At 46.0% G+C, this 10,393-nt stretch overlaps 1 protein-coding gene across 2 annotated transcripts; it reads right to left on the bottom strand.

Moving 5' to 3' along the window:
- Positions 1-714: 714 nt before the first annotated feature.
- On the bottom strand, positions 715-9,855 carry RAB25 (RAB25, member RAS oncogene family). Of its 2 annotated transcripts, none has more exons than XM_072114936.1 (5): positions 9,714-9,855; positions 5,433-5,628; positions 3,352-3,548; positions 1,501-1,581; positions 715-1,370 (listed from the first exon to the last, which is right to left on the bottom strand). In XM_072114936.1, exons 1-5 carry the CDS (start codon positions 9,751-9,753, stop codon positions 1,237-1,239), a joined length of 648 nt encoding a protein of 215 aa, XP_071971037.1. In that variant the 5' UTR covers positions 9,754-9,855; the 3' UTR covers positions 715-1,236. The 2 variants fall into 2 exon arrangements, with proteins under 2 accessions (XP_071971037.1, XP_071971038.1); XM_072114937.1 differs by having other exon boundaries at positions 1,501-1,577.
- Between the last annotated feature and the right edge of the window lie 538 nt (positions 9,856-10,393).

Raw genomic sequence — 10,393 nt, 5'->3', positions numbered from 1 at the left:
ATTTAGCCACCATCCCCCTTTAGAATATAGACTTCCACCCCCCTGTAGTATATAACCTGCCAGCCCCCTGTAGTATATAACCTGCCAGCCCCTGTAGAATATAGCTGTCAGTCCCTGTAGAATACTGCCTGTCAGCCCTCAGTAGTATATAGCCTGCCAGCCCCCTGTAGTATATAGCCTGCCAGCCCCCTGTAGTATATAGCCTGCCAGCCCCCTGTAGTATATAGCCTGCCAGCCCCCTGTAGTATATCGCCTGCCAGCCCCCTGTAGTATATCGCCTGCCAGCCCCCTGTAGTATATAGCCTGCCAGCCCCCTGTAGTATACAGCCACCAGCCCCCTGTAGTATACAGCCACCAGCCCCCTGTAGTATACAGCCACCAGCCCCCTGTAGTATTCAGCCAACTAGCATGTAGTGATTGGACGCCGACAGCGTGACATCAACACTCGCCGGCATCCCATCACAACCTGCTGCTGCCGAAACAGTGCATCGGCAATCTCCCCCAGCAATGGCAGCTGTGTCTAACTGACACAGCTGACATCCTAGACCCCTATTTACAACGTGGGTGGCCATGGGCACACAGAGGCATGAACTGTGTCGCTGACTGTCTGAAGTTGGTGGGGGCCCCTTTAAAAGTGAAAGTGGTGGTGGCCCCTGGGCTCGAGCCCCTGGAGCCCCTGCTGATATCTACATTATAAATCAGGAAGACACAAAATTTAAAGGAAAAATTTTTATTTTTATACTGAGTTGTAAGCAATTGAAAACCGGCCTTCAATCATCAAACTAAAAATGGTGTGTCCTTAAGAAAATGGAGATTAGTGGGGACAAGTTATGTATGAATGTATACCAAGGGGCGGAGCTATAAACTGAATAGTCATAACCGAGCCCTGGTGCATGAGAAAGGGTCTCCGTGGATCCATAAATAGCACTTCATAATCAGAGGAGGGGGTAGCCGAACACCACCCCAGCATCTACCACCAATTACCCCTTCAGCATCTAGAATACAACAATCAGCGCCAAATCTTGGGACATCTCAGAAGGTGATCCAAACACAAGAACCGTACATCAAGTGGGGTGAGGACCAAATCTGGATAAAAGTCACAAGGCCGAGGTTGAGGAACCCCTGAAATTCCAGATGGCTCATAACCCAGCATTGAGGTATACATTATAGACCACTTTTAGATGACCTGGATGTCACTCAATCTTCTCCATTGATTCTGCCGTGGTCCAGTTGTACCTAAATGTTTTGGCAGCAAGACTTTTTGGCTTCAGTATGTGGAGCTTGAGATTGATTGGTAGCGGTATTAGACAAGACCACAGTGTTCTCTTTAGGCTCCGCTCCTTTGCTCCTCAGAACCTTCTTGTAGATGTCTAGAAGATAAATGTAGGAAGTCCATAATACATGGTGCCTACATGTCCTCCAACCACCTGCTGTATTTAGTGGTGATCCAGGCTATAATATCTGTAATCTCTATCCTGGAAAGCCAGGTACAACACTTACCCCTGAGGATGGTTTCGAAGGCCAGCTCAACGTTGGTGGAGTCCAGAGCAGAAGTTTCGATAAATAATAATCCGTTACTATCTGGCAGAAGAAGCAAAGATGACATGAGCGACTTATCAAGGAACATTTGCGTTTGGTCCAACTACTTGGACTACTACCTAGACTTGCTTACTCCCAAATATGACCATGGACCACCATCAGAACAGCTTATGATGGGATAAACCACCAAATCTGATATCTTAGCCATAAGAAAATATGAGAATAGAGAATTTCTGGAAGTATTTGGTCTTTTCAAGATGCAGGACTCACGTCATTGTTAAGGAAGTAGAAAATAGACAACTCCTTGACCTGCTTTTCTCCATAGCTGACCCAAGGTTCCCCGACCTACTTATCTCTTGTGTTGACCCCATCTTCCCTCTGACTATGAATCTTTGCTACCCGCCCTCACCTACGTCATGACTGTCTACCTTGTTAGAATTTCCCCTACCCTGACCTCGGCTACCATCTCCTACCCTGACCTCGGCCACCATCTCCTACCCTGACCTCGGCCACCATCTCCTACCCTGACCTCGGCCACCATCTCCTACCCTGACCTCGGCCACCATCTCCTACCCTGACCTCGGCCACCATCTCCTACCCTGACCTCGGCTACCATCTCCTACCCTGACCTCGGCCACCATCTCCTACCCTGACCTCGGCCACCATCTCCTACCCTGACCTCGGCCACCATCTCCTACCCTGACCTCGGCCACCATCTCCTACCCTGACCTCGGCCACCATCTCCTACCCTGACCTCGGCCACCATCTCCTACCCTGACCTCGGCCACCATCTCCTACCCTGACCTCGGCCACCATCTCCTACCCTGACCTCGGCCACCATCTCCTACCCTGACCTCGGCTACCATCTCCTACCCTGACCTCGGCTACCATCTCCTAGCCTGACCTCGGCTACCATCTCCTACCCTGACCTCGGCTACCATCTCCTACCCTGACCTCGGCCAGCATCTCCTACCCTGACCTCGGCTACCATCTCCTACCCTGACCTCGGCTACCATCTCCTACCCTGACCTCGGCTACCATCTCCTACCCTGACCTCGGCTACCATCTCCTACCCTGACCTCGGCTACCATCTCCTACCCTGACCTCGGCTACCATCTCCTACCCTGACCTCGGCTACCATCTCCTACCCTGACCTCGGCTACCATCTCCTACCCTGACCTCGGCCAGCATCTCCTACCCTGACCTCGGCTACCATCTCCTACCCTGACCTCGGCTACCATCTCCTACCCTGACCTCGGCCAGCATCTCCTACCCTGACCTCGGCCAGCATCTCCTACCCTGACCTCGGCCAGCATCTCCTACCCTGACCTCGGCCAGCATCTCCTACCCTGACCTCGGCCAGCATCTCCTACCCTGACCTCGGCCAGCATCTCCTACCCTGACCTCGGCTACCATCTCCTACCCTGACCTCGGCTACCATCTCCTACCCTGACCTCGGCTAGCATCTGAGGACTAATTTTCCAGTCGCTGATGCCTCACCATCCAAGACTGGCCACAACCTTCACCAAGTACACCTTAAGAGGATGTGGCCTGGAGACCTCCCAACAGTATACGGGTAAAGGGTGAAACCATAGAGGGTACCAGGACAATTCTCTTAAGAGTGACCTAAAAGCCAAACCAAACCCCCATTGATCCTGATAGAACCTTCTGATTTGTAGTGTTGGACGATATTTGTGGTGGCCCTTCTCCTACTCCCCATCCACATGGCCCTACGGGCCAGTTGGAAGAGTCCTGACACCACCATACACATCAGATGGTTGAGAAGACACATGTGCCAGTGGTCGATGGTACCTGCATACATCTTGGCTTCTTCTGACGGCACCTCCCGAGCCTCGTCCTTCAGGTCTGACTTGTTTCCTACCAGCATAACCAGGATACTGGCATCGGCGTGGTCGTACAGCTCCTTGAGCCAGCGGTCCACGCTTTCATACGACTGGTGCTTTGTGATGTCATACACTAACAGTGCGCCAACAGCCCCCCTGTAATACCTACAAGAGGAGACCACCTGTAAATTCAAGGGGCTAGCTGGAGACTAAACATATGCTTGCAGGGCAGATTCAAGGATGGGTTGATTTGGTGACCACCCAAGGCACCGAGGAGCTCAGTTTCGCAGCTGAGTTCCACCTTGACCAGTCCCTGCCCTGTCAGCGATGGTTCTGTAATTCATTCCCTGCTCCTCATAGACTTTCAAAGCGAGCCATCATCCACCCTTATGGAGGGCATCAGCACCTCGTGCCTTCAGGTCCCATGCACATGACCTTATTGAGGTCCAGGATCTGATAGCACAAATAGCGGCCAGATCACAGCCCCCATAGAGGTCTATTACACACGATCACAGTGTGGTGAGAACTCCATGTCTCACCGCACCGTAAACGAGCCGGGCTGCCACGCCACAAATGATAGAAGGTCCTATTCCTGCCCCAATTTGTGGCACAACCACTCAGCTTCCTATGGAGAGGGCTCCTCACCTCTCCCCCTGGCCATGTGCTTCGCCTGCTTTCCAACCTGGATGAAGCACATGGTCATCTACATGAGGCCTTAGAGTGTCCACCTCCTGTGATGCTGATACATGTGCTCCATGTACATCCTCCATGACTGCCCCGAGTGGTGGGGGGGAGACACCTTACAACTCTTCCTGCTCAAAGGACATAGGTCCGTGTATGCACGAGTATGGATAAATCTATACTCTACAGTGTATACAGGTGTACATGTGTCTGTGTAAGGGCATACTGTGTATGCTAAGAGCCTCCAAACTCTGAGTATAGCCGATGCATGAATGTGATTGGATCAATTCTACGCCACACAGTAAGAAACTGGCGCAGGCTATGTGTACATATATGTTACACATATGTTGTGCGTTTCCCGTCTCCCATACCATCTCATTCTACAGGATATCCTTTACGCCCCATCTAGATAATGTAATTAGGTTTGGACCTCTTCAGTTTGTGTTTTATTTCTATCATTTAATATGTTTTGTCTGTGTGTGGTTAGATACAGTCACACACTCACATTCATACACACAAACATACATATACACATACATACATATACACATACACACATACATAAACTCAAATTCATACACAAACATATGTATACACATACATACATATACATACATATACACATACATACATATGTACAAATACACACACACATACCTATATACATATATACAAATACACACATACATACACTCACACAAACATAGGTATTCACATACATAGATACATATACACATATATGTACATATACACATTCCTACACACAAACATACGTATACACATACATACACATATGTACAAATACACATTCATACACACACAGGGTACAGATTTTTGTCCCAATATAACATATAGGGCGGTACGGTGGCTTAGTGGTTAGCATTACAGCCTTGCAGCACTGAGGACCTGGGTTCAAATCCCAGAGTCAACATCTGCTAAGAAAAGACTGCAAGGCCACAATATGGACAGGGATAGGACCTGCACGGGGCCTAAAGTGAATGTCCTCGCTGTAGGAAGATACATCTAACATATGCTTACATCTAACTCATGTACATGTAGCCTTACATTGCTGGTTTCCACAGCAACCAACAGGACGGGCCTGTACGTAGGCCTCACACACGCTGATATATTACATCTATGGCTGTATCTAAGCATATAGCGGCATTCTCAGACTCCAAATGACCTAGAAACTGACCTTTATCCCCGTTTATGTGGGACCACCTAACCCTCTTAAAGGGATGGGTTTCTTGCAAATAAACTTTAAGGGGTTTAAGGTTCCTGTTGTACACAGAGAGACATTACACCCACAGTTATAGCTGGGTATGAATATAAATTGTTCCACCCCACAAAATGCCCATTTTTACTCACGCGGATGTAATGGCCCTGTATCGCTCCAGCCCGGCCGTGTCCCAGATCTGAGCCTTCACCAGGTGCCCGTCCAGGGTCAGGGTCCGGGTAGAGAACTCCACGCCAATGGTGGTGCGGCTGTCATGGTTGAACTCATTCCTGGTGAATCTGGACAAGAGGTTGGTTTTCCCAACACCGGATTCTCCAATCAGAACCACTGCGGAAGAATCAGAACCAGAGAAACTGAAGTCATCCCACACCAGGCCTGCAGGTGGCGCCATCAGTATACACAATCCAGGAATAGGAATCATAGATACACATCATAGGATTAGATACACAGCTCAGCAGACTGTATCACACATGGTAGGATTAGATACACAGCTCAGCAGACTGTATCACACAGGATAGGATTAGATACACAGCTCAGCAGACAGTATCACACATGGTAGGATTAGATACACAGCTCAGCAGTCAGTATCACACAGGATAGGATTAGATACACAGCTCAGCAGACTGTATCACACAGGATAGGATTAGATACACAGCTCAGCAGATAGTACCACACAGGAGAGGATTAGATACACAGCTCAGCAGATAGTACCACACAGGAGAGGATTAGATACACAGCTCAGCAGTCAGTATTACACAGGATTGGATTAGATACACAGCTCAGCAGACAGTATCACACAGGATAGGATTAGATACACAGCTCAGCAGACAGTATCACACAGGATAGGATTAGATACACAGCTCAGCAGACTGTATCACACAGGATAGGATTAGATACACAGCCCAGCAGACAGTATCACACATGATAGGATTAGATACACAGCTCAGCAGACTGTATCACACAGGATAGGATTAGATACACAGCTCAGCAGACTGTATCACACAGGATAGGATTAGATACACAGCTCAGCAGGCTGTATCACACAGGAAAGGATTAGATACACAGCTCAGCAGACTGTATCACACAGGATAGGATTAGATACACAGCACACAGTATCACACATAGTAAACTTAGATACAGGAGCGGATCAGACAGTATGATGTAAGATGGGCTTAGCTACAGCTGTGACCAGTGTGAACAATGACCTAGTATATACAGTATATAAGTCACGCTGGATGATGGGTGTCCTCCCCGTACTGCGGCTTCTGTCAGGACTTGTTATATCCCACACCCGGCCATGTCACATCTACACAGGCTGGAGGAAGCCATCACCACCCGCTGACACACAGCTACTCATACATGGAGGCTTAGATACACCGCCCAGCAGTATGGCATCACATCGGAGACTCAACAGACTGTATCAAACATGATAGGTTTAGATACACAGCTCAGCACACAGTATCACACATGATAGGATTAGATACACAGCTCAGCAATCTGTATCACACAGGATAGGATTAGATACACAGCTCAGCAGTCAGTATCACAAATGGTAGGATTAGATACACAGCTCAGCAGTCAGTATCACACAGGATAGGATTAGATACACAGCTCAGCAGTCAGTATCACACAGGATAGGATTAGATACACAGCTCAGCAGACAGTATCACACAGGATAGGATTAGATACACAGCTCAGCAGTCAGTATCACACAGGATAGAATTAGATACACAGCTCAGCAGACAGTATCACACAGGATAGGATTAGATACAAAGCTCAGCAGACAACACACAAGTGGCTTAGATACAGCACCCAAGAGGCTTAGATACTGCAGCGCTGTGTCTCTGTATGAGCCTTTGTGTGTACTTCTTATCTCTGCAGACTATTCCTCTAAAGACTATCGCTCCTGAGAGTTTATTAATAGCCGGGAGACATTATGATATATTCTCCTCACTGATAACAAGACTCAGACTATTTACTGTTCACACTGGGAGAAATCAGCGTTGGCGGACTACAAGTCTCAGCATGTCCACGTGCTCCTCCTGGAAATGTGTAAGGGCGTGTCAGTCTTCACTGTGATGCTAGCTTTATATTCAGGAAGCCCATTATGACCTCTCATTTATTCCGTATATAAAACGGGATGTAGCGCCGGATCATGTCGCCAGGAGACGCCTTATCCGCGGACTTATCGCCAGGACACATTTTATGGGTCAGGTTAAGTATATAGATAAACACTCAGAGGTTTGTTTGACAACCATGGAGCAGGGAGGAAAGGTTATGCCTCGCACCTCCTCACTAGCACAATTCTGTGCGCAGCTTTGGCAGTGACTAGAGAGGAAAGGTGAGGTGAATAATACCGCCATACCATGTCCTACACTGACCACACAGACCTGTAGCTCCATCACATTATACTGTGGGAAAAACACTAATATGTACCTGCCACAAAACAATATATGAAGGGCAAATAACCAGTGTGTGTAAATAATACCGCCATACTGTGCTGTCCAGCGGTATTCAGTAATAATACTATTACTAATAATCGCTTCACACTATTGCTACATAATACTGCTATACTATACTGTATACATACTGTTATACTATTATGCTATACTAAATAATACTGTCATATATTGCTAAATAATACCTCCATACTATTACTAAATAATACCTCCATACTATTGCTACAACATGCTGCCATACTATTGCTACATAATACCACCACACTATTAATAAATAAAACCACCACACTATTAATAAATAAAACCACCATACTGTTGCTACATAATACCACCATACTATTAATAAATAATACCGCCATACTGTTACTAAATAATACCTCCATACTATTACTAAATAATACCTCCATACTGTTGCTACATACTACCACACTATTAATAAGTAGTATCGCCATACTGTTGCTACATAATACCACCATACTATTATTAAATTATAATGCCATACTATTGCTACATAATATTACACTATTAATAAGTAATACCACCATACTGATGCTACATAATTCCACCATACAGGCGGTCCCCTACTTAAGGACACCCGACTTACAGACAACCCATAGTTACAGACAGACCCCTCTGCCCACTGTGACCTCTGGTGAAGCTCTCTGGATGCTTTAAAATAGTCCCAGACTGCAATAATCAGCTTAAAATTGTCTGCAATGAAGCCTTATTGATAATTCTTGGTCCTATTACAGCAAAAAAATTTGAAACTCCAATTGTCACTGGGGCAAAAAAAAAAATTGTCGGGAACTACAATGATAAAATATACAGTTTCGACTTACATACAAATTCAACTTAAGAACAAACCTACAGTCCCTATCTTGTATGTAACCCGGGGACTGCCTGTACTATTATTAAATTATAATGCCATACTATTGCTACATAATACCACCACACTATTAATAAATAATACCATCATACTGTTGCTATATAATACCACCATACTATTATTGAATAAAACCGCTATACTATTACTACATAATACCACCACACTATTGCTAAATAATACTGCCATACTGTTGCTACATAATACCACCATACTATTACTTAATAAAACTGCCATACTATTACTACATAATACCACCACACTATTGCTAAATAATACCGCCATATTGTTGCTACATAATACCACCACCACACTATTACTAAATAATACTACCATATTGTTGCTACATAATACTACAACGCTATTACTAAATAATACTGCCATACTATTGCTACATAATACTATTACTAAATACTAATTACTAAATACTAATAGTAATTACTAATACTATTACTAAATAAAACTGTCATATTGTTGCAACATAATGCCACCATACTATTACTTAATAATACCACCATACTATTACTTAATAATACCACCATACTATTGCTAAATAATACTGCCATATTGTTGCTACATTATACCGCCATACTAATACTAAATAATATTGCCATATTATTACTGAATAATACCACCATATAACATACAATTAGAACCAATCACCTAAATAATGCCAACAGAAAAAATGGTCAAATAATAATGCCGCCATACTGTGACTAATATAATACAATACATCGCCTTCAGCACCATATTATGCACAATTGCCACTCTCTCTATGTCACGGAGCCTTTTATCACCGCCATCCGGTGTGCCCCATACACGCCCAGGTGGGTGGAGCACGTGAATAATGGTGCCAGCTTTATATACCCCCATGTCCCAAGTAATGGGATAGCAGCACAAGGCTCGTGGTGTAGGGGGCTCTTCTGGGGGTCAAGCCTGGGGTAACTTTTTGTTATTTTTGTGTAAGAGGCAGCGATCACGTATCAGGGTGAGACTGTGGGACTTTGCCCGGGCACCGGGGTGTGGGTGGGTGTCAGTGGGTGTCTACGTGCAGGGACAGATGGACTCACCTTTGAACACAAAGTTGTACTCGTCCTCTTCGGACTTCATGGCTGGTCCAGCTGTGGTCCCAGTGCTGGCAGCTCTGCCCCGGCTGATGTGCAGGTATCAGAGGGGATTCCTCACATACCTGCAGCACTTCCGGCACACAGGTGGAGCGGGGTGGAGCGCGCCGACTCAGGGGCGGCTGTTACCTTCTTCTTCCTCTCTCATCTGGTGTCACCTTTCAGGACTAACAGGTAATGCCCAACCCTCAGGAGGAGACTCTACCCAAACCAGGATTAACCACGTCCCTGCTGGAGGAGAGACACCCCAAAATAATGGGGATGAAATGCTGTGTGGTTAGGTACATAGCTCAGCAGACAGTATCACACATGATAGGATTAGATACACAGCTCAGCAGACAGTATCACACATGATAGGATTAGATACACAGCTCAGCAGACAGTATCACACATGAAAGAATTAGATACAGAGCTCAGCAGACAGTATCACACAGGAGAGGATTAATACACGGCTGAGCAGCCAGTATCACACAGGAGAGGATTAGATACACGGCTCAGCAGCCAGTATCACACATGATAGGATTAGATACACAGCTCAGCAGACTGTATTACACATGGCAGGATTGGATACACAGCTCAGCAGACAGTATCACACAGGATAGGATTAGATACACAGCTCAGCAGAC

Source organism: Engystomops pustulosus, chromosome 7 (assembly GCF_040894005.1).
Source record: "Engystomops pustulosus chromosome 7, aEngPut4.maternal, whole genome shotgun sequence".
Lineage (NCBI taxonomy): Eukaryota > Metazoa > Chordata > Amphibia > Anura > Leptodactylidae > Engystomops > Engystomops pustulosus.
Note: the sequence above shows the minus strand (reverse complement) of the source record. Positions and strands in the feature narration are given on the sequence as shown.

Excerpts from the sequence above, each read along its gene's own strand:
- RAB25 (XM_072114936.1), bottom strand. The coding sequence starts at position 9,753 with ATGAAGTCCGAAGAGGACGAGTACAACTTTGTGTTCAAAG. Across the intron at positions 3,549-5,432 it reads TACAGGGCCATTACATCCGC|GTATTACAGGGGGGCTGTTG; the intron begins GTGAGTAAAAAT and ends CTCCTCTTGTAG. Across the intron at positions 1,582-3,351 it reads AGAAGCCAAGATGTATGCAG|ATAGTAACGGATTATTATTT; the intron begins GTACCATCGACC and ends TTCTTCTGCCAG.